Source organism: Numenius arquata, chromosome 7 (genome assembly GCF_964106895.1).
Source record: "Numenius arquata chromosome 7, bNumArq3.hap1.1, whole genome shotgun sequence".
In the NCBI taxonomy this organism is placed as follows: domain Eukaryota; kingdom Metazoa; phylum Chordata; class Aves; order Charadriiformes; family Scolopacidae; genus Numenius; species Numenius arquata.
The window spans coordinates 31,945,891-31,971,442 of record NC_133582.1 but is presented as its reverse complement, the minus strand read 5'-3'; the positions used below and the strand labels follow the sequence as shown (position 1 = coordinate 31,971,442).

Sequence of the window (25,552 nt, the reverse complement as noted above, 5' to 3'; positions counted from 1 at the left end):
AGTAGAGCCAGAAAAGGATTAAATTTAAAGAAAAAAAAAAAAACAACCAAAGCAAGACCTGTCCATTAGCTAGAGAGGTAGAAGTTTGCACAGCAAATATCTGATTCGGAGCTTTCCAAGAAGTTTCTAGACTTGCAGATGGAGTTGTATGACAACTTGGTATCAAGTCTGTGGTACAAGTTTGGGATATGCAGTGTGATCTCTCGTGTTTAACTAGAGACAGGAGTAATACAAACAGGTGTTTGACGGAGATTTCCTGAAGGGAATTTGACATAATTCTTAATGAGAACAGTCTCTTGAAGTGCAATGTTTCATTACACGTCTGCTTTGAGGAACAGTTCACACTAGTATTTTTACAGCTTCTCATTAGTAACATTTCCAGACACCTCTGACCGACCCAACCCATCCCTGACCCATCTCCTGTAGAGAAAGCCTTCCCACCAGAGGACTTGCTCGATAAAGAATAAAGCCTCAAACAGGCTGGCATCAGCTTTCTTTAACAGAACAAGAATAATCCCTTGGTTCTTCCAAGTAAGTTTTCATACCAACTCAAAAAGCTATTAAGTGTTGGGTTTGGTTTTTTGGTTTTTTTTTTTTTTTGGTTTTTTTTGGTTTTTTTTTTTTAATACTGATGGTTAACATTCCGCTTTCTGTTCAAATGTTCATTTTGACCCACATCACATTTCTTGTATCCCATCATCACGACTGCAAAGCCGAACCTCCATTTTCTTCTACCTCAACCAGACCATAGATATTAGCTGAAAAGACACCATCATGCAGATTTTATCCAGCCCACCTTCTGTACTAAGAGCAGAGGAAAGGATGTGGCTGTGCTTGACACCCTGCTCACATTTGTTCAGAAGCTGCTGCGACAATTCCTCTACGGACCCGATCTCTACCCTCTCCTGGGCTGTCTTTGCTCTTTCGCAGAGGAGCTTGGTCCTCAACATCTTTTCTCAATCTAGGAATTTCCTGTTCAGCACGGACATGTTGATCCCCACCGGCAATTTGCTCGCAGCGCTATCTGAAAGTTCAGCGTGCTCCTTCTCTGCCTTCTTACACAATACCCCACGTTATCTGGGATGGCTTCACACAAATACACGCAGTGACATCTTGCCGTCCTCCAAACTCGCTGTGACGCCCACAGAACCCAACCAGGAGGCTAAACTAAAACTTTGCTTTTTCCCTTTCATTTCTCCTTAATTTTCCAAGTCTCTTCTGCTTTGCTCTCAAGTCTGGGTACTGTGGATTTTGCAGTGCTTGGAGTAAGATAACTGGAGACTGTCTCTGTGGTTAGCACACGTGTAACGTTATCAGCAGTACCCTGACCCACCGCTGGACATGCAAGCATGGTATCATAAACCCGATCGGCACAGAACTACCGGGAAGGTGTTGTCCTGGGTTGAGCGACACAGGACTAGTTTCTCTTCTAGCGCTGCGGAAAACGGTACTTTTAGAAGATTCTAGTGTCTGAATTTGTGAAAATACTTATAGCCAGCCAGGCTAGGTGGGATTCAAGGTCTCAGTGTTTTTCAGCCCTGCCAGGTGCAGGGACAAGGAGGAACGAGACCCAGGCACTTGACGCAAGCTGCCAACAGGGTTATTTCATACCATGAATGTTACATTCAATATAAATTAGAAATCTTGCTGAGGAGTTCTCTCTCTCCCTTGATGGCTGCCATCCTGAGAACTCCTTGCCCTGGTGCCGGAGCCCTGAGCCCTTCCCTTCCTCCCGAAGCCACAGCGCTCACAGTGTCCCACGTTGGCTGTCCCTGCTGGGAGGGTACAGCTTCTGCCGGTGGAATGGGCTGGGTATGGTCCTTGTGGATTTTATACTGGCATTGGGATCAATACTGGTTCTTTAGTGTTATTGTTAATTACTTAGTCTTATCCTATTAAACATACTTATATTTCAACCCTCATGTTTCCTTGTGTTTCCCCCATTCCCCTTCCTGGGCAGGGAGGGGTCATGGGGTGATAGAATAATTGTCTAAATGACATTAAGTTGTTATGGGTTTCCTCAAACCATAGCAAGCATGTCCCATCTACATGACAGTTACACCAATACACTATTGTGGCATAGGAAGCAGCGTGCATTTTCACTAGGCAGCTATACTGGCAACCCAAGGTTTTGTTTTTGAAATTCTAAAATTGAGAATTTAAAGCAAAACATATGAAGATGTGACCTTAAACTCCTCTCATGCCAGTGGCCATAACACATCCAAGTGGAGATTGTCCCATTTGATAAACAGAGCCCCACAACATTAACTGTGCTCGCAATTTTCCTGTCTGCTCTGGCCACCTGGGGCCTTCCTCCCCTCCTGGCAACACACTCCCTCATCCCCCCTCGGAGCACCACACCAGCCATTCTCTGAAACCACGTGCCTTTGAAGACACCACAGGGATGGTTTACTGCCATTAATACTCACCTATCTAGCTCTCAGTGCTCTACAGCACTCGGTTCTATAGCCAGATCTCCCTTTTAGATGTGATGTTGGGGGATATGGTGTAGGGGAGAACTTTGTAGAGTAGGGTTGATGGTTGGACTCCATGATCCCAAGGGTCTTTTCCAACCTGAATGATTCTATGATTCTGAAGTATTTCTACTTAAGTGAATATAAATCTTAAGTATTTATCTGTATATAGATACAGGGATATAAAGATACTTACTACAAAATATTGCTACTATCAACTTCAGCATTTCTTGTTTTGCTTTATTTGAAAATCTTGCATTACAGGTTGCTTATATATTGTCTTCTAAAAACAGCTCCTAATGTTTTAATCTCCTCCCCAAATGATTAACCTATTTTCTACTTGAATATTGATCTCCTCAGCAGTCTCTCTCCCACACTTCAGTCGTCTTCACATCTAACTCATTTCATCTTGGCCATTGCATTTCACAAGCAAGGCTTTGTACTTCTTTTGGTTGTCCTTTGAAATGGCATTTAACAACTCAGAAGAAATACTGCTATGAAATCTAGAGCACCGCCCATTAGGAAATAGCATAGGACTAGTAGACACCATGGCAGAATTAAAAAAAAAAAGAAAAAAGATGTGAATAGTATCCACCCAACACTATGGTGTTTAAAAACAGAGCTAATCCATTCACTTAGAGAAGGTGGGAAGACCAGCATTAAAAATAACTTTAACTTTTGCCACTAGTACAAGAAAAGGTTTGGCACAACTTCTCCTCTGTTCACCCAAGTGAACAATTTCATAGAAAGCTAAAAAATACATCTCCCAGTCACAGACTCAGCTTCTGAGCCTCATTAAAAGTAGTTACACATGAAGAGTAAAAGAAGACTGAAGAAGTCGGTGAAGAGGTGGCCAGTAACCTCCTCGCTGGAGACAGCCGAGCAGAAACCGTGAGAGGGGCCAACAGTTCCAAGTGACAGACCTCAGCAAGGCAAGAAGTGAACTAGAACATCTTAATACAAGGAAAAAAGTGTCCAACGTTTAACACTCAGCTCCACCACCACCACCCTTAATACATTTTTGTTTCACATTTAAAGAAATCCAGCCAAGTTTATTTTGGGACCAGCACATATGATGGAAACCCGCTTCTTACTTGACTTAAGGACGCTTCAAGAGTTAGCCGTCTAAAGCTACCATTAGTAAAACAGCTTCCTCCTACATCTTCAAAGGCCTGAACCTAATTTTTTTTAATTATGTCTCAGAACACTTACAAGCTGCACACATCACTTTCACAGCTACTAAAAGCCCGTAACTTCACACCAAGCAAACAAAAATCAGAGCACCCAAAAAACCAATCAGTGCAACGTACATGCTACTTCTCACCCAGTATGATCTGCCTGATGCACTGTACCCCCAAAAAAGGAAGACTCGTTTCATTCCCAGAAATAACAAAGATTAATTATATTCTTCCCATGAGTTCCCAAAGCCTAGTCCAAGTGACATTTAATGTCTGCAAAGAAAACTCCAGTGTTGTCCCACTAGAGAGGAGTCTCACATCCCATAGGAGAACATATAACCTGTCCCGTTTTTATTCCTAGAATACTGCAAGAGACTCCTTGAAAGTATTAGGAAAGGCTAATTAAATATATTACAAAGACAACTTGGCCCCGTAGTACCAGTACACAATTAAGCAACTGACTGCTCGAGCAAAACACGTGCAAGTTCGCTTTTTGCCATTTTGCAGCAGCATCTCTGGTCACCAGTGGAGGAGGCTTCATTCAAGCAGACTCTGAACAACCAACTGCTCCAAAATTCCTCCAAGTCCCTTCCACAGTGATGAGGAACGAGGTGTTAATTAACAAGATGCCACCCCATCCTACATTCTTCAAAAATCATAGATTTTTGCAAATCATAGGTTTGCTGGTAGCAGCAAATTTTCACCTCAAGATCTCTGCTTCTGCTACAGAGAAGAGACTAAAGCCCGAGAACTCCGTGCACAGCCCCGTGCTATGCAATATAATCATAGATTTTGTGAGTGAAGCAACTTGCAAGGCGGACTAAACAGTTCTGGAAAGGCATGACTCGATGGGGTAAGAGGCGAACACAACTATTTGCAAGTCAGCAGAAAACCCCAATGGGTACCAGTTACGGACCTTTTATTCTCAAAAAGGAAACTGGAATAGGAAACTCAAGAAGGAAACTGGAAGAGGAAGAGCTCATAAGCAAGCAATGCATTTTTATTCTTAACACTAGTTTCTCTAGAGCCCGGAGAAAGCTCATGGAAGGTAACCTGCACAATACTGTCACGTGCAACTCTCTTGCGGGACAGGAAAGAGATAACATCTAAACTAAAAAAAAAAAAATTGTTTTAGGAATGGAAATCCCGCTTTCTTACAAACCTTCCTGTTCCATATTCACTTGAGTCACCGAAGGCAAAGACTGCAGTGGCAGAAAGCAAACCAGAGATTTCCGATTCCATTCAGGTTCGAAGGAAAAGCCTTATCATTGTCCTGTCACGTTCACACACCAGTCTCCGAATCTGGAGGCAGATTATTGTCTGGGAAGACCCAGCAAACTGCCCTCCAGAGCAGATGCAGAGTTGAAGAGTCTGCCCGCTTTCACTCAACATGCCATTTTCAGTGGGGCACCTAGAGATACGCTGAAATTTTGGGTGCTTTTGAACTATCAGCTTTAGCTCACCAGCTGTCCTCGATCATTCAGCTGCCTTTTGTAATCACGAGACTCATACAGGACTGGTCTTTGGTGGCTTCTTCAGAAAGTCTTCAGATGGCATCTGCTCTGAGGCACAGTCCCTCCTGAATGAGTTCACTATTTAATAGACCAAGTGCAGCTTTATGGAATCGCAGCAAGAATAGCAGTATCTTAATGGTTAAAACGAGGTGGGGGAAGGGAGAACATAAATTCAATGAGCCCAAGCAGAGATTCATTAAACACTCGACTGTGAGCTAAAAATACTAGAATAAAAGTCTCTTTGTAATAAATTACCATCATTTTCTAAACACAGAGCCAGCATTATAGGCTGCTAGCAACTGTAGCTAGTGCCAGACTAGCCCTTTTCTAAAAAGCTGCACAACCCCCCCCCACTTTCACAGTATAAAAAGAAGTCCTCTGTCAATGCGTACATTAAAATAAAAATATGCTGATTCAGATGCAAAAATTGGATATTCCCCCCCCCATTTTTATATTATCTTCTTTATGTTCTGTGTCTACATATTCTAAGGTTTGGATTTTTTTGGCTTTTAGAAATAAAGCACAAAACAGCTTGTCTACTAATGTTTTTATTTTTATACAATTTGCTATTTGTAGTTCTCCATCTATTATCTCTGCAATTCTCATATCCACTCTTCCCTCTGCAATTCTGTGTTAAATTAGGGGGGGAGATAGGCTGGATTATGTTTTGTCTGTTTCTCATGGGTATGCAGCGACAGGACAAGAGGCAACAAAGGAGCTGCAAGACAGAAATCCCCATTAGCCATTAGGGGCAAAAAAAAAACAAACCAAAAAACCCCAAAAAACAATGCAGAGAGTTTGTGGGGTCTCCATCCTCGGAAATACCCAAACCTCAGCTGCACATGCCCCTCAACAACCTGATCAAAGGCCATCCAATAAAGGTCCTGCTTTGAGTAGGGGGATGGGACCAGACAATCTCCCAAACTAAATTATTCTAGGAATACAATTAATTTTAGGAAGCCCAACACAGAATTTTATCAAGCAACCGAAATACACACCTTAGGTGCACTTTTCATCAGTTAGACATAAATTACAAGCAACTCCATTACCAATGAAACAAATTTTTATCCCGAGATTTACATATTACTATCTATAGCTTTATTTGGATTTAAAACTGTTCTGCTCTTCAAACTAAGAATTCATATTGAATAGCGTAGTTACCTGACAAAACACCAGTTTGCCAACATCCATTTACACATTTAAGCTCTTTAGTACTCCAGTTTCCAATCTTGCAGCTGCAAGATCAGAAACCAAACTCCTCTGAACACACACACACACAGAATAATTCAGCGCTGCATAATCTCTTCTACGGTTACATCTCACCCCTTCAAAGGCAAAAATCTTGACTTCAAGATTTAAAGGACCAGAATATCAAAGTTAAAGTCACTGTGAGATGCAAAGGACCCATGCAGAATTCTAGTCTCTCAAGATGAAGGTATTTGTAAGCGTGGAAGAAAGAAGAGGCGCTAAGTAATGAGAGAAAAGTAAAAAAAAACACAACAAAACAAATCAAAGTAAATCCCAGCAGACTGCCTTCTTGCGCAAATACAAGTCCAGGTTGCCAGATTCCACAAACAATAGCAACGATATTCCTGCTGATCCACGCTAGTGCGAGCAATAAGGAATTGGCTTCTTGCATCATTACCTTTCTGAAAGCTGAGACACAGATTGAGATTCCAACCCTAACTATTCTACGATTCTATAAATTACTTTCTTCTACAGGATGGTTAAATCACCAGTGGGAAGTTATTCTCCTTTAACTGTTTTTTTCCTAGCAATCTCTTTGGTGGCTTTTATTAAAATAGTTTTTACTGAAGCAATCACCCGGGTAAAAAGAGCACGCAGAAGAGAATGTGTTTATCAACCAGTTTTCACACTTCCTCAGTTTCCAGTTAAAAACAAGTTCACATTTCCTGTCACACACATACCTGGAAGTTTGACTTCTGCAGGTTCTATATTCCACTTTTGAGATTCTATCTACACCTTGCATCCTTCACTAGAGATGCCCAGGCAAGGTATAGCCATGCAGCTCTTACGTATTTGAATTGCATTGTCACTTAAGGTCAGTAGCCCTACTTTACCTTTCTAAGGAAGGATAATTAATTTTCTCCTTTCTAGAAAAGGGAGTTGTTCACCAGCAAAAAATGAAAAAAGAGTAAGCCTTGGGACCGTGGAAAATTAGTCCAGCCTTTTGCTTTTGTATGGCTTATTCTTTCCTTAGTCTATACTGATCGCCTTTTCTTTTATAACCTCTGAATAAGCTTAGTCATCCAACTATGCACGCAAGAGTGTCTTATGATATGAAAGCAGTGAAAATAAGACAAGGCCAAGCTCTGGAATGAGCAAGCAGGCTCTCCTGCACAGGGTAACAAGCGTGGAACAATGCAAACAACTATCTGCTGCCGTGTCTTGAGAACATCTGTAAAGTCTCAAGAGGGGGGTTTTCATTCTCATAAACAGAATGAAAGCATCTTTTTACCATGGACATCTGCCATTAGCAGGCTGGTTATCCTGAAATTTCACAAGTCATATAAGTCACAGAACACCATAAAAGAAAAAAAAGGCATGTTGCTTGTAGACACTTTCAAAGAGGCACTAACTTGATACGCAAGAGCAAACCTCCTGCTTTGCACCAAGGCTACAGCTAACTTTTTCCAGGCTAAGAAACAGCAGTCGGCTTGCCATCCAGTGTCCTGCTCCAAGTCCTTGTTTCAGTCTCAGAAGCAAGTCTGAGGAGTTCTCAGCAGTTTTAGGGAAGGCAGGAGCAGGAGTGCGAGGACAAGCACCCTTGTTCGATGAACAAGGCAAGCATTATAGAACAAGACTTCTATTATAGGCACCGATATAAGAGTCTGTACTTTATGACAGTACTCAAAAATAGTGTTCCTGTTCAGAAGACGGAAAAAAACGTCTAAGCACAGGGACCTGATATCAGTCAGACCTCTGCTGCTAACTTCAGTCCTGTGACTCTGAACTGCTGCTGATGGGATGAGAACGTGGCCTGGCGCATTAAACCTGGAAGATTTACGTAACTGCTAACAATCCACTCTGACAGACTGACAAAAACAAATTCTGAAAATATTCCCCTGGAAAAGAAATAATTAAATAAAATCATCCAGCGTTTTTTTTCAGTTACGAAAAGTAACAGCTGATCCTCCCCTGAGGAAACCACGATAGCCTCCTACAGGTTATAAATGATGTAATTCAGACTGCGTGTGGGAAGCTGAAAACATTTGTCTTTTAGCACAAGGTGTCTATTTTAAAGCTGCCACTGCAATATTATCCATAACCTTAATTAGCCAAGAAAGTTCTTCACCAGTGAGCCCACGACGTTTACATGCAGCTTTACACCCCCTTACCACCTATGTCCTCCACGTCAGCGCTGGGATACACCAGTGATGAAGCGCACATCCTCGCAGGAGGCAGAGCTCCTCCACCGGCCGCCCCCGCAGCACCAGGTCCCACACGCTGCAGGTTGGACTCACTCAATCAGCTGAGCCACCTGTGAAAGTTATTCACACCAGCTACTTTAAGAAGATTATTTTGCAGCTTTCTACGCGAGCTTCTGGCTCTACTCACACTTGGGCTGGTACTGCAAACTCCACATGTTTTGCTAAAATGGGATAGCTTTGATTTTGTACTCAGATTATCAAATGAAGATTATTTATATAACCTGCAATGCATGAAGCCATAAAACAATAAAGCAGAGGCCCGCTGACAGACAATTAGTGTTCATTAGCCACGGTACTATCTATTTGTACCTTTGGGGAGTGCCTTGCAAAAGTACAAGCATTGATCTACACTAGTGCGAGCAATAAGGAATCGGCTTCCTGCATCACTATGTTTCTGAAAGCTGAGACACAGACTGAGATTCTGTGAAACCAAACCAAAAAGCTTTGTACAATACTGGGAAACTTTGTACAACGTGGGAAAAGGATGGTTCTGATACAGAGAACTTCCCAGTCAGGATCCTTTAAAATATATATATGCCCTTTACTGCCTTCAGACACACTACACAGCATTACCTTAAAAATAGGCAGTCCCAACTTTCATTGCAAGTCAGTGACAGAAGCACAACACACACATATATATAGATACACACACAGATTAGGAGTTTATACCATATACAGAGGTATTTTACTTTTAGAAGAGCTGCTACGCAGACAGAGCTTTTTATGCTCTGATGACTGAGCCCAAGCAGATCTACTGCCTGATGCACCTGAACTAGAACACACAGCCAAGGACCCTGTGCTTGCAGAAAACCACAATGACTTCTTGTTCTACAGATCTGAACGTTACCCTTCTGCTTTTTATAAGCCTCTGACTTCCTGATGAGGCAGTTTATGTACCAAAGTACCCACTAAATAGGTGTCTGCATTACACTAAAGCCTTTTCACATAGCATACTGTATCACCTTGCAAAAACAGGAGTTACAATTACATTTAAAGCCTTCTTTTTGTTTAGACAACACAAATATTTAATAGCTCTATGAGACATCCTCCTTGGTATGATTTTGTTAGGTAATGACAGTTTCAAGGCATCTTTGCTCTGCACCCTATAAATGAGAAGCGACTGACACTTCTTACGAACAAGCAGCAGTTATTATACTATGCACTTTGAATGTCTCTTCTTATTTTAGGTGGAAGAAACACTGCCTGTTCTTAGGTCTCCTTCCAAACACATCACTGAATTATCTTTTAACTTCTCACTGAAAAACACTGACACGGACGAGGCTTTTAGAAAAGAGACTGAAAACAATACAACACTAGAAGAGGAACGCGATGGCATGCAGAGCACTTACCTGTATCTTTTTATCCTTCCAGAATTTCTACGCAGTACAGAAGAAAAAAAAAAAAAATCAAACCACTCCTTCGAGCTTGTTTAAAACCAGCCGAAATCCACCAACTCCTTTAAAACCCCCAGCAACTGCCAGACTAGAGCAAGCGCCTCTGCTCTCTGCGCTTTTACTTAAGCGGTGGGTAGCTCCTTCCGACAGGAGAGGGGCTGGCTCTGCCTTGCGTCAGCCGGGTAAACACTGCTGCGCCAGGCTCCATTGGCTGCAGGCAGAGCCCGCATCCCGCTCAGCCCCTCCAGAAATCCATCCGTCTCTGGCCCCAAAAAGGAAAAAAGGAAGCGGAGGGTGTGTTGAGAAGAAGGATCCTGCCACCCAACTCCCCAGCAGCTCCGGGAATGAGGTTCTCGGAGAAACGCTGATCTATTTCCTTCTCCGCTTCCCTTACATAACTGTACCCATGCACGCTATACCTTCTCTCTCTTTTTTTTTAATTTAAATCATCACTTATTAGCCCAGCTAGCTTTCCTCACCTCCCACGCAAAAAGTGATTTCTTAATACAGTGAGAATTCAGCCAGCAGAACCTCTCAAAGCATCGCCATCCCCGGTTTCACTAACACTATGGAAGCGGACCCAGGACACACAGGCAGAGCCCACCTGTACCCGATTCCCGGGGCCAACCGTGCTCTAACAGCTCCTTCCTGTAGGACGCACCTTCAGAAAAGGCAAACCTGCAGGTGCCAGACCAGTTTCTGAGCTCAGCTCTTATTCCACCAACATGGAAATCACTGCAACAAGCCTGTGGGTGGGGTAATTGAAATGTCTGAGCCAGAAAATGGTGATCAAGTTATCACCGCTTCCAAGTTACCACTGCCGCTTAGAACCCATCACGCAAACACTCCGAGGCTGCTGCAAGCAAGACACGAGGCAGTAGCTCAACCTCTACATCAAGTTTTACACCACAGCTGTAGGGGGGCAAGAAGGTGTTCACGGTTACCCTAGCTCAAGCCATCTCTATGCAGGCTGACAGCTGACATCTCTCAACTTCTACAGGCGACTACTGCTCCCCACTTCTGCTGTTCCTTCCTCGGCTTCCCACCTGGATTTTGCAAGCACAGTTCCATGGACTGGTTTCCCTAATCTGTCCACGCTTTTGAAAGCTGGTTTCCCTGCTCAGGTGGTTTTCAGTCGGATCTGTTTCCCAGTTCAGCTCACAGCAGAGCATGCAGTGGTACCAGCAGAACCGACGGTGGGGAGGGCAGGCGCGTTACTCAGCAGCACTCAAAGCTCAGCACTCTCAAACCCACTCGTTGTTCATTATGCCACAGAATTGGTTTGGTTGGAAGGGACCATTAAGACCATCAAGTCCAGCCATTAACCCAACACTGCCAAAACCACCACTACCCCACATCCCTCAGCACTACATCTACACATCTTTTCAATATCTCCAGGGATGGTGACTCCACCACTTCCCTGGGCAGCCTCTTCCAATGCCTGACAACCCTTTTGGTGAAGAAGTTTCTCCCAATATCCATCCTAAACCTCCACGGCGCGGCACAACTTGAGGCCATTTCCTCTTGTCCCATCCCCTGTTCCTTGGGAGAAGATACCAACCCCCCCTGGCTGCGCCCTCCTTTCAGGGAGTTGTAGAGAGCGAGAAGGTCTCCCCTCAGCCTCCTTTTCTCCAGGCTGAACACCCCCAGCTCCCTCAGCTGCTCTGCACAAGACTTGTGCTCAGGATGTACGCTAACACAGCACAAGTTGCAACTCCACCTAAGTCAGCTTTCACTGCTGAGAACAAGGCGAACACTTACCTGTCTTCTCTCTCCTTGGCCCGTACCCCGCTGCCAGCCTTCCCCTACCTAATACTTGTAAGGTTGTGCTGTTACATGCCACCTACCCAAAAAACTCAGCTGCAGAACTCCTCGCCATAGGAAATTCTGGATAATAAAACCATACATAAGCTCATAGACAGTGTCTTCCCCTCTCCCCCCCCAGCCAGCCCCACTCCTATCAGAGGTTACTATCCACAAAGATATCTCTCTGCTCCACAGAAGTGACTGAGCCCCAGGTTGCTGAACACTGAGAAGTACCTGGAGAAGCCTCGACATACAGGTGCTCCCCCCCTTCCCATTCTTCTCTAGGTTTCCGCTTCTGGCCACCAAAGACAACACGCCACTGAATAATGACCTCAGACAGCAGAGGTCATTAGCAGAGCTGGTAACAACCTTAGGAAAAACCAAAGCACAACACACAACCCCCAAGTGTTTTAACCCAAATTCATTTTGCTAATCTGTTTGTGGGTTACTCTGTAAACCCACTATGGCAATGCAACTGAGGGGATAGGAACCTCCTGCATCAATCAGTAAAGCAGAGACTCACCAAGCCACATCTTGAGATTAAAGTTGAGCCCTCCTCCTTGCCAAAAAAATAGAGGCACTCACTTTACTGGCATGTGAATCTAGCTTTTCCACTGCTAGCTTGCAGAACCTAAAAATGGCACCATTCATCATGGTGGAAGCGTCCCCTAATCCAACCTCCCCCATCACCTCCAAGTATTTTATATTTCATCCTGGCCTATACAAGGTTGGCATCTTTAAAACTGTTTCAGACAGGGCTAAGGGTTTGGTTTTGGGGGTTTGTGTCTTTTCTCAAGACAAAAAAACCCAACAAACACAACCACTATGAGGCCTGTAATAATATCACTTAACACAGATACAGCCACAAGAGTACAAAAGGTGCTCTGTATTCAGGTATTTAACAGCAGTGATAAGTCCCATTGGTATGACCACTTCTAGGTGGCCACAGACCATAACACTCCAGCTGTAATGTTTCAGAAGCCTTTCAGACTTTTTAGTCTGAAAAGAAGAACTTAAGACTAATTTGCTTCTGGAGCTCCTTTACTTTCTCCTCTTACAGATGCCACTGTTCAGAGTCCAGATGAATAAACCTGTGGATTACTTTATGCTGCAGCCACACAAGAAGTTACAGAACGAGCAACTGGAGGTGGAAATGCCTTCTATTGCCCAACCCAGCCTGCCACAGATAACAATCCTTATCTCTGCACCCCACCTGCCTTCCTATTAGTGACCCAAGGTATTCTGGAGCAAAGTCTTCTGGTATCGGGCAAATACACTGCATTATGCTTTTTTCATAGCACACTGTCCCTATCTTAAAGCTGGTTTTTTGAGGGTTTATTTTGCCCTTAGACACACTGCTGCCTCTGAACCTCACCCTGCAGAGCTCCAACCGCTTTGTTTCCCTGCCCGTGTTTACTCACGGCCATGCTCTACTCACCCAGTCCTGTGTCAATGTTGTCCCTCACTTTTATTAAGAGGGGGGCTTAATGATTTCCACTCCACACAAGACCTGTGCTCTGCCTTGAGGACTGGAAGCGTGCTGTTGCTAGGCAAGCTATCGGATTTTTCTTTTTTTTTCTGGAGCAGAGATACTGCCGACCATGCCAGACTAAAACAATGAAATCTGTAGCCCAAGATATCACTGCTAATTTCATGAAGTGATGCTTAACTGCAGGGGAGGTTCTTTCCTTGAAGTTGTTAAAGAAATAAAGGGCTGTATCGTCATGTTCTTCTATCTGACTCACGAGCAGATGCTGTACAGTTTGATATAATTACGTGATTTCACATTGACATTCAAAATGAGCTTTGAAGAGGAATGAATTTCTAGCTCTATCAGTTAAAAAGACAGCCTTGCAGATATGGGCAAAGGGCAATGCTACATCCTTTAGCATGCAGGCAGCCAAGAAGCCCAAGTAGCAAACTCCTCAAACTTAACCTGATCAGTATATCACCCCTAAATTTCAAGACGGACATTTTAAACATGTCTCTGTTGGTATTTTTATTTAACAAAACAGGCAGCGGGATAAAAACCTCACACAGGACGAGTGCTTGAAACTGCCGCAGGCAGGGTACAGAGGAAAGGATACCAAAGGAAACACTGAGAAAGGAGAGCAAACCCATGGAAGAATAGGATCTGTAGTGTTCCCAAGGGGGATGTAAATTCGTACACTCAATACGGAAGGCTGAACACACACTATACCCCACCTTAGCTCAGTTTCCCATAAAGTCAGTGGCTGAACTCTGACCAAACCCGATGATGCCCCCAAATCCCAAATATTTCATGTGTTGGAAAGTATGAATGCAGTTAGAGGGTTCCCAGAAGTCCAACCCCAGGTACATGGGGGAAGAAGAAAGGGGGGAAGACTACTGACTCGCCAGCCCCATTAAACTGTCATTGTGTTACGTCACATGTAACCTCTATGCAAGGAGTTCCCATGTTATACAGTTAATAAAGTCATACTACAGTGTTTTAAGGAGGTTATGGCATGGGGAAAAGCAGCCTGAAGCCAAGAACATGCTAATTAGAGCATACAATAGAAATGTTAATCAAATAATCTGCAGGAAGAGGAGGAGGGAAGGAAATTACCTAATCCCCTGCACTACTGTGTGGTGCCTTGTGGCAAGAAGTAAGAAAATTCTTGTAAGGGCCGAGCAAACAAAGGTCCATTGTTATAGCTACAGCTTTCAGAGAACGCTTTGCTGCATCTCAAGTTGCCACAACACGAAGGGTGTATGGTACTTTATGAACTCTCCCATACTGACCACTTCTGGCAGAGGTGGGAGAGGCTCATTAGATTGGCAGGAGAGTTCAGTAAGAGAGATCTAAGTAGAATCTCAAGTTCTTAAGGCACAGCAAATTCTCCTTCAAAGGGATTTGCCAACTCCAAAAAAGCCTGTCATCTAACAGCTACGGTGATCCTTAGGCAACTGTGGAGCAATTCGTCACCGAAGCTGCAGTAGCCTAGTTACAGAGAGGCAACAAATCATCAACTCTGCCAAGAAGCGTTTCCCATGACACGAGTCATCCTTTGCCATGAGACGAACCCAATGAGCATTTCTTATGAAGCCCCATTCCACCCTTAGATCTTTGTGTGCCTGCTCTTCAGGTACACCAGGGAAGCCCTTCCACTCAAGGACAGCACATTACCATCAATCTATTTCCCATCCTGCAGACTGAAAAACAACCGTCCCTTTGTCTCCAGCATGATCTCTGCTTTAGCAGGCACACATGGCTTTTAGCACTGTACCCACTCAGGACTTTCAACTTCCTACAGGGCAGAGACCTCGTTAAGAAAAGCGCATGAAAGACTCCTGGATCCTTGCACCGAGAACATATTTTGTAGTTAACCTTACTGTGAGCTGAAGGAATTTCAGGCAGGAATAAAGAAATACCTCCAGGACAGCAGGACTACTGACTTTTACATGCTTATATATTTCCAAGAGGCTGCATCAATTCCTTTCTTCATAAGGGACTTAGCAGGATAATTCAAGAGGTCATTCAGTCCAACCTGCTGCTCAAAGCAGGAGGTGGCTTCCCATATCTCCAGCTATTACTGCAAGAGACTTGGGAACTTTATATATGAAATGGCCTCTCCAGACACACATTCCCTCAGGAAATAGGAAAGGCGGACCAAACACTGGAGAACTGCAGATGACAAGGAGTTTTTCAGACCAGTCTGAGCTTCATGTTTGTTCACAGCCTTCCTATGACTGATTCAACATTTGCTTAAAATAAAACAATTGGCAAAAATTACAGCAAAGAGCTTGCTGTAACCACACCAAAGATTGTTTGGGCTGATTAAGCACTTGAAAGGGTGAGACCCACAGCGTACCCTGTGTTTTACAACAAGCTTCTGAACAGAAAGTGTTCCAATAAGCAGCTCAGCACTGACACTCCAGAACTCTATTCATGGCAATCATGGCCCAAGACAGACATTCATGACTCGAGCTGCTCTTAAGATGACCCCTCACCTGGCTGATCCACAACAGCCTGAAGCATCAGACATGCTAGATTCCTAAAAATCCAAGACCGAAAGGATAAGAGGTAAGGCATCATTCTGAAGTAAACACATTCGTTTCCGCAACGGCCGAACTGATGTAAGCCATCTGCTAAGTCAGAAACACGCAGATGTAGTTGCACCAGGCTTCTTTCCAAGACAGCCAACTTGAGTTTCCCAAGTACCTGGAAACAGCTATTGTGAAAGGTGGTTTTTTTTAATTATTTTTTATTTTTAAGTTTTCCCAGAACATTTCTGGATCTTGAAAACTCTACAAACACCGTATCTGCAAGTTCAATTAACCGGGGCTATGCACAAGCGCTTCCTCAAAGAACTTTTTAGCTGCAGTTCTGCATTCTTTGAACAGCAGAACTCAGATTCACTGAGCTTCAGGTATTATGGTTTCCCCTAAATATGGTGGGAGGCCCAACTTGAACTCATTTCCAAGACATAGTTTTCCTGCTTGCAAAACTTTTAAGGTACCTTCTAGAACTAGCTGAACCTGCATTACCTGAAAGTTTTCATTCCCACAAAGCTAGATGGTTTGACCACAGACTTCTTCAGAGAAAGTTAAGACAGACAGTCGCTAGAAATACTAACACATCTTTGTCTCACTTTCAGAGATGAAGAACATTTCACAGATATTAGAAAAAAAAGACAGAAAAAGTATTCAGTTATAGAAATTCAGCTATAGCTGCCTGGCTCCCCAAACTCACATTTTAGGAAAAAAAAAAAAATTATGCTGAGAGACAAAGTTTAAAAACTATTCAGTACAGTTTCTATTCAACTCCCACATCACACAAATGGATACCTTAAAGTAAGTGCCTTTTCCCTCAGAGAGGTTGTGAAGCACAAAAGCCAAGTTTATCCAATAGAGTTTCTCTCTGCTTTATCCTAAATTCCTCACCACGGTGTTACTATGTTCTTGACACTCACCATTTCGACTGTAGTTATCTGTGTTTCCAGTTAAAAAAAAGTGCTGGATAACCTCCACACTGCTCTTCTCACCTCTGCATGCGAATGTCCCAAGTCTGTAGTTCATACCTGAAGATTTTATAAGTCACTGGTAATAAACGTACCATCTTACTATATTCTTCCTCCTCACAACTTCACATTTTGGACAGTCTTTATATAAGGTACAAAACCTGCCCCTTTCTAAACATATCACCTCCAGCATTTACATATAAAAGCATATGACCCACATACCTCTAGGTAGGTGTCAGAAGTCTGCCTACTCTCTGCAAGCCAAGTGTCAGGTTTTATCATGGCCAGCTAAGATATATTATAGCCGTACAAATAAATGGCTGGTTTGGTACCTCAGGTTCCTCTATTGCTGACATTCAAGCATGTCTATTTAGGAATATTTTAAATAGTGTTGTACAAGCTCAGGTACAGAACAAAGGTTACTTTAGAAAACAACCAAGGAGAACAAGAATTGATTACTTTGCCTCTGCAATAGATTTCTAATGGAGATACATTGATATCTCTTCAAATGCATTAAAAGCTCTCTCTTAATGTGTAAAGTTAACTAGGTTTTACGCTAATGCAACTTGCATTTATACATAAACACAAACTACCTTTTTGCGTGCATAAGCTTCCATGTTAATCACCTCCTACAACCAGCAATTCAAACAGGACAAAGTTCAAGTATCTCCTCCACCTCCTCACTTACCTGTTCCTAGTTTGCTACCGATCAGAGAAAAAAAAAATCCCATGCTATTCAATTATACCCTTTTCTTTCCTTTATGATCCCATGGGCACTGCATGATGTAGCGCATCTAGAGAGGAGCAATACTCTACTTCCTACACTTCTAATCCAATTTGGATAAGAGGTTTTCTGCTTATAAAAATAAACAGGCAGTTGCACTTTTCCTTTACCTCTATGTGGGCACTAACACCTGACAACAAAAAGGTCATTCTCAAAGAGTAGTAAGAATTCCGTGCCAGTGCCATCCTTCAATTTTACTCCTTAGTTGAGAAAGGAATCCAGTTTCTTGTTGCCAGGTTCAAGGTGCAAGCTGGTGAGTACTCTTGGCTGTTGTCACATACGACATTATTGGCATTATTGCGCCAAATATATTCTCACCAAAAAGCCAACGATAGAATACCTCAAGCAGGGAGATGGAGCTGTACTACGGTAGAGACCCAAGGGACTTTGGTCTGACCATACGGAGCTAAGGAAATCATTGTGTTTAACATTCGACTTGGAAGTTTTCAAGGTGTTACTAGTTTCAAGTTTTCAGTTTGCTATGTATACAGAAAAATGTTACCTTCAAATAAGAGAAGGTATCTGGCTGAACATGGCAACTTTAAGACAGTATAGTCTTCAGCTACGACCAGAAGAATTCCGATGGAAAAAATATTTTCAAGAGTGGTGGTCATACGATACATTTTTGAAAAACACCAACAAGTATTTTTGTACCGAGATAGTGGCATGTTTGTTTGTTTTTTTTAAATAACCACACTCTCCAGAATCTGTATGGCTTCTTATCATCTCGGAGTATGTTACCGAGGAAAGAAAAATCAGACAAAAGTCTAGCATGTGAAGACAAAAGTGACTTCAAATTGGTAGAGCACAGGGATGCGGACGGTCACTGGGGCAGAGCACCTTTCCAGCAATAGCCAAAGCGTGTCCCCATTGCTAGAGAGCATCAACACGTTCAGCCAGTGGTTTCATGGACTACCCTTGCTTTTTTGATGATGTTAAGTCACATCACTAACCCCAATGAAATTACATTAGCCAGACAGTAATTTGACTCTTAGTAATTGCATCAGTGAGGAAAGTGCTCCTGAAGACAAAAAAAAAAAAGTTATGGTCTTCCTTGATCCAGACTCAACAGAATTCTGTCTAGACACAAACTATCAAGATTTGGCCTAGAAATCAGTAAGATTTGTAAAATTTAGGTTTTGGGACACGAATTCAGTGTATTTCTCATCATCCATTGCAATTTTACCTATTTTCCACATAATATTGTCAAGCAAAATAGCTCGATACTTTTTTCTTCTGAAAAAAAAACCCCTGCTTAAAGCTGTATCCTGGCTGGGACTCTGATTCTCTGTGGATGCTAGCTTGTATTTCCAAGTTACCTGAACAAGCCTCAAAACCAAGTGCAGCTGAGCAGTTACAGATTGGACTGGATTTGAATTACCACACGCATGCAAGAAAATCTATGTCTCTTTCCCATTTCAGGCATTTCTGACCTGCAAAGATAAATGCAAAAGTATCTTAACACTCACAAACTCACTTTAGCCATTACCTTGGCTCTGCACTTTGTACCTGTAAGCACTGAAGGGCAGGCTTTCAGCAGTAAAGGAATTAATCATTTTCTCTCAAAGAAAAATTTTTCCATTCAGGAAATAGGAAACACCGTTGGGCAAATATATGGAAAAGAGCACAGAGCCACAAAAAGTCGCAGTTTTGACAGCACCACTACTGAGTAATTTATAAACAGTACCAGATGATTCAGAACACAGTAGTACTTTACGCAGTTTTGAAATCAAATTCACATGATTTAGAGCATGCGTTTATTTATCAACCAAAGCAACTGGTTAATATAATACAGACTTCTTCCTTGCTGCACCTTGAGAAAGAGGTGGAGAGAAACCTTCTCTTTAACCCACAGTGAGCACTCCAGATACCAGAGTATCTTCAAGTTTACCTCTGCATACCTTGAAAACCTTAAGTCCTGTTCTTCTAGTATAGCAAACTTAACAGTAATAATCTAGTACAGAGGAGCTGTTCCACTTGCCCTTTTTTTAGTCAGCTGCTCAGTGCAGAGTGATTCATTCCAGAAAATCTGGCTCTTCAGAAGTAATCTTTACAAGTTTTTAGGGGTAGCTTGGCCCTCTCAGGACTGCCATTGTTTATGAACATTTCTCCAATTGACTAAGAGCTGCTCATAGTGAGCAGAGCGGTGCCTCGTTCACATACGCATTCATAAAGGTTTGTAGAAGTCCCGCTCACATTCAACTTGCTGCTTGTCATTAGTTACCCTCCTGCCCAAGGATTTCATCTGAACATGAGGAGGAACTTCTTCCCTGTGAGGGTGGCAGAGCCCTGGAACAGGCTGCCCAGGGAGGGTGTGGAGTCTCCGTCTCTGGAGACATTCAAACTTGCCTGGACACATTCCTGTCCAACCTGCTCTGGGTGACCCTGCTCTGGCAGGGGGTTGGACTAGATGATCTCCAGAGGTCCCTTCCAACCCCTACAATTCTCTGATTTCTCACGTCATCTGTTTGCAGAGCAGAAGAACATCAGGCAGCAGCAGAGAGTATGAACAGTCACAAGCAACTGAGCTGGCACACATTAAGGAGTTACTACCCAGACTCAGCAGAGATGCCCGACCACATTCAAGCTCCTGGACCAACAAAAATTTAAAGTAGAGAAAACATTCAAGCAAGCCCATTCAAGCAATTAACTATAAACCAGACATACTAAAGTATTAAAGAACTACCAATATGGCAAAGTCAGCACAGCCCATTTGCCATTAACCAACCAGAACGAGTCAGGCAAGTGGGAGAAAGGCTAGGAGCTTGAGACAAGTAATGGGCAAGCTGCTGCCTTAGCAGCATGTATTGCCTCCACATAACTCTGCAGGTTTTCGCATTTAGAATTTCCAAAACAAGTTTTCAGGCATGCTCAGTCTCACTACAGCAACCTCAACACTGGCTGTAGAAGTAATATATCTTCTCTAAACAGAAAGGGAAGAAAATCCTTTCTCTGGCTTTGCAGCCACTGTTGGACTTAAAAAAACTCTTTTAAAAAACTCCGAAGTCATTCCGTACTTTTAACATTTCGCTGATGGAGGTGTGTGAAGGCTGCATCCCCAAAATAAACTCTGAACTAGACAAATAAATGCAGCGTTGTCACAAGCTCACCCTCCTCTAGCCCCTCTTTTATAGTGCTTATTCCTTGTCTGTAAACACAACTGCTCAGACAGAAAGATGGGAGATCATCGGCACCAAACAACTCAAATGCTATCAACACTATAGAGCACTACCAAACCAACAGAGTAAGGAGTGTATCAGCTCCAACAATTTTATTGGTTTCTGAGGTGAAGCATTTTAATTTTAGTAACAACTTCCAAGCTGACTGAAACTGTTTTCCTGGGTAGGAGAGAAGCGTTTCATTTTAACTGCAGAAAAAAACCTCATCTAAACCCCAAAAAGCAAATAAAAACCCCAATAAAAATAAGCAAATACAAAAAAAAGCTGTCTTCTAAAGAAAGTCTTCACTTTAAAATCAATGTGACCAGATATATGATGACAATCATATAGCTGTATTTAAAATCTATCAAAGTTATAAGTACCTTTTTCATATTAGAAATGAGAAACAAAAAGAATTATCCAATTTAAAAAAAATACTTAAGAGAAGGATACAAACATCATAGCCAAAGTGCAGGAGTGCAACTGTTTACGCAAAGCTTCACCCTTGAAACTGGCCTGACAAGAATCGTGGATTAGAGCTGAGCACCACTCCTGGGAATAACCGCATGTTCCCAGTTTTGCTGGCGAGCGCTTCTTTTTTTTTTTTCACTGCTCCTATTTGCTGGACTGGGATTTGAAAAATTCCAACTCTGGGAGTCACTGGGTTTCTACTTGTCCTAGGTCCTCCTTTTAAGGACGGGACCGAGTCTAACATTAAGGGGTGCAAGTTTAGGAATTACTGGGCTCCTTTTCATACCTAGACCTGTCTTTTCAAGTCACCCTTCCTCACTCAGCGCAACGAAAAGGTTAATACAATCGCAATAAATGTGATTTCCATCCCAACATCCTCACGTGTTACTTACTAATTTTTTATTAACAGATTTAAATGTCTGGGTTTCCCAAAAGTTATAGCATAGTGCTTATTCCTTAACTTCAGATATAGAAGTCTACCTAAAAAGTAAAAATTGGTTAAACAGAAAAAGAAAGGCTGCAACCCCTCTCCCCAAAGCAATAGTGCTATAGTTGTATACACTGAAGCAGCAAGACTTGTCTTTACCTGCAAAAAATAAAGGTCCAGAACACAAAAGTTAAGCAAAGATAGCAGAGGACCTAACACAAAGGGGCACTGAAATACTACAATCAAAATTCCCAGTGAAGCGGCACCCAATTGAAATCCAAGATCACAAGAAAAGCTTTCTTGTTAATCAGAAGCAACATGAAATCTCTTTCCAACCAGAAACGCACAGAGTAATCTAAACCAGCTCCAGCCTACAGAAGACTGCATCCTTTAACAAAACTTCAGCCTTTCGGATAACCGCTTGCAAACTTAAAGTGCTCCAAAGATGGTTTTTACTGTGCTACAAATGAAGAATCTCTAATTAAATTTAAAATATATATATATTTACACACTTGCAGCCTGTAAGTTTAGCCCAGAGTGGAATACTGCAACAAGATCCTCTTCCTTAAGTGTCTTTTTAAAGTGTGCCAAAACCATTAGTTAAAAGGATAATCTAAATAAAGCCATTGTGAATAAAACTACATCGTACCACGGCTGGAACAGCTAAGGAACTGGTCAGGGAGGAAGGATTATTTCCTGGCACAGTAATGTAGCAACAGACTGAGTTCTCTCTCTCTTTTTATTATTATATTAAGCCTTCACAATGTTTCAAAAAAAATAAAAACTGAGGCTTGTAGCTCATCTGTTTAACAGATGACCAATTGTACTAAGCAGTAGGGCTTTGTTTCTAGGCGTGCTGTGAAAAAAAAAATAATAAAAGCATACTTAGCAAGGAAAAGAAATTAAAGTCCAAATTCTTTTTTTGTTCATCTACCAGGTCACCTCACCCAACCCGATACCTGAGCCTCATTATGCAGGTGCAAGTAAGGATTCAACTGCATTGAAGCCAACTGAATTAACCAGCGTAAGCAAGATCGCTATCACCCTACCCAAGCAAGACTCTACTAGAGCAGACCTGGGCTGGACGTGTAATTTAATTCACCGCTCCGATTTTGGATAAGCCCCAGACATTCAGAATAATTACAGTGCCGTCAGAGACTATGTTCACCGTCAGTTATGGTATTTAACTTGCGTCCTGTTTGTCTGAAGAGATGAAGCACTCACATGCCAGAAACCTTCCAGCTTCTCAAGCCACCAGCTTCAACTGTGTTCCACAGCTCTTCAGGAATGACACTCTTAAGGGGAGTTTGTTGCAAGTATTTTGGCTCATACACAAGTACTTGAACATGGTCGTTCCTCTCTGACCTACCATATTTCATTTGGTAGAAAGTTCTTCCTAACAGATGAGACTCTAAAATTGATAAAACAAAGTTCTAACAGCTACACTCCTATTAAAGCTCCAGACCATACTGTACTATCTTGTTGAGCTTCACCTTGAAATGCACCGGCAGAGTTAAGTACTTTTGAAGTAAGAATCCACTCGCGATAGAAGCTTCACGGAAAACCCAGGGACACAACAGAATATAGAGCTGATCAGAAAATAAAAGAAATATACAACATGAATCCAAGTCAGCAAACTCATGTGAAATAAATAACGAAGAAGAGTTTTCTATACTTAAAATGTTTTGGGCTGTTAACCACCAATACTGACTGCTCATAACCAGTTTTAGGACCTTGGCAGTTTAAACAAAAATAGCAGCTATTGAAGTACCGATATCTTTGATCATGAAAAACATTATTATGATTAGCATCTAATGCCTATTTGCTCCAATCCCCCAAGATGCAAAATAAAACTGTAAACATTTTCAAAGTCATAATGCCAAAAGTCTTCTCACTATTAATCACACCCATTGTACTTGAGGTTGTATTTTTAATTCCACTAGCATTAACTTGGTATGAAAACCGGTCCAAGCAAGGAAAAGTTGATCTTCTCACAACACCACGTTATTACTTTGGTGCAAGCAACAGCGAGAGGAGGCAGCAGCTGTTGTCCTCAAACCAGAGGGCTAAGGAAAAAGAACAAGCCACAGTTTGGCTACAGAAAGCAATGCAAGAATTTTCAGCCTACCACATCAGAAGGGTATATAGTCAGCCTAACGACAAAACCTAAGAGACAGCTCCCTGAACCTCTTCGAAACACCTGTTATTAAATTTGTTTCTCTTGGGTGCAGTGAGAAAAGTCAGCTTGTGGACAAACTCTGGTCAGCAGGTCTGGAGCAAAGAAGGATGCGAGGCTGCATCGCTCGCAGCAGGCAGCGAATATTATTTCGGCTCAGAGCCTCAGGAAACAACCGTCAGTAGAAACCCAACACCAAGGCATGTCAAAGTGTAGTTCGGTACAGCTTAGCAGCCACCTCTCTAATAGAATCTGCAGTGTTATAAAAGATGGGGGTAGCTGTTGTAGAGAGATGCTGTCCAATGAACAACTTAGAGCATTCTCTCACTTGAAAAAAATAAAAAGTTTAGAGAACAAATACCATTATGGACAGTAACAGCAAGACAGTATTAATAGTTTGCATTGTTCTACACTTGCACTTCTTGCAACTAATCTCAATCAAAATCTTAGAGGTAAACGAAAGGTGTGTTTTGAGGGAATTCTAGAAGTAGCAACTGAATTTTTCCCCTCACGTTTTTCAGGCAGAGAAGTTCAGGTGCAAGGAGAAAAGTTTGTTCTCTTAGAGCAACCGTGTAGAAGTAAACTCACCGTGTCCAAGAACCGCGAGATTGTAACCACACTTCCACTTGGATTTACGATACATAATCAAAAGCCAGGCTGGCAGAGGGAAAAGGACCTGTTGATGATGGTGGCTGTCAACAATGGGTTGAGATCAGTTAGCTGCTAGTGCAGACGGGACAACATTTTTCAACACTGCGAGAGAAAGCGAGAGCAAGACCATATGGTTAAGCCCCATCCACATTAGCACCAAAGGGCTAGCATCACCAATTGAAAACTGTCAGCTGGCAGAGACAGAGCTGGGAAGTCTACCTGTTGCCCACAGCCCCTGTCAAGAATGGTTTCCTAGAGGTTTATCAATGTTGGCTCAATGTCTACTGGAATAAAAGCATTTGGAGAAAAGCACAGATAACACGTCTTTGAACACAGCATATACTCTTGTGTCCAATCAGTACTCCCGGTGCAGAGCAACTCAAAAATTAAGTTGTTCAAAATTGTTCAAAGAATTCAGTTACCAGTCAGTTGGTTTCAGCACGCTCCAGATTTGCCGAAACTTAAAAACATGCTCTGGAATTACCTAGGATAAGTCTAAGTTTTACATTTACATAAGATTGACAGTTGCAGGTAAGCATTACACAAGCATTGGCAGCATACACCTTGCCCGTATGCTATTCAAGACCACGCATAATAAAGGAATGGAAGAGCTGGCTTTAACTTCAAACTACCTTGAGTAGGGTGAGCTGGACCAGAACTCTCCAGAGTTCCTTTCCAAAATAAATTAATAATTCATTGTCAAACCGAGCCACTAGTGCAGAGGCATGAGCTTCGCATGCAAAGACGGAAGCACTGCTGTGGCAGAACTATTATTTATCACCTATTCTGACGACCTGCAGGAATGCCTGCACTTAGTTGTTACCACTTTCACAGAGCACATTCTGTGGTTAAACAATTTTAAGGCAGCATAAAATACCGCTGCCTGCAAACGCAGCGGTCCCGCCTGCTGCCCTGCATTTAGATGACGTAAGGTTTTTTTTGCACAACCGCGGCGTCCACAGATTCACTCCCTGATCCAGTCCTTAATTTGATTTACCAGGTTCCATGTGGACACCTGAAGAGAGGAGAGGAACAGAAAACTGGGCCCATCTTCCATGCAGCGGACTTTGTGTTCATTTCCCAAA

General features: G+C 42.5%; 1 protein-coding gene across 1 annotated transcript in view; it reads right to left on the bottom strand.

Moving 5' to 3' along the window:
* Positions 1–24,459, bottom strand: part of PELI1 (pellino E3 ubiquitin protein ligase 1) — a 33,580-nt gene extending 9,121 nt beyond the window's left edge. Inside the window, exon 1 of the mRNA XM_074150535.1 lies at positions 24,405–24,459. Coding sequence (XP_074006636.1) covers positions 24,405–24,459 — 55 coding nt within the window. The remainder of the gene's footprint in view (positions 1–24,404) is intronic.
* Positions 24,460–25,552: the final 1,093 nt, after the last annotated feature.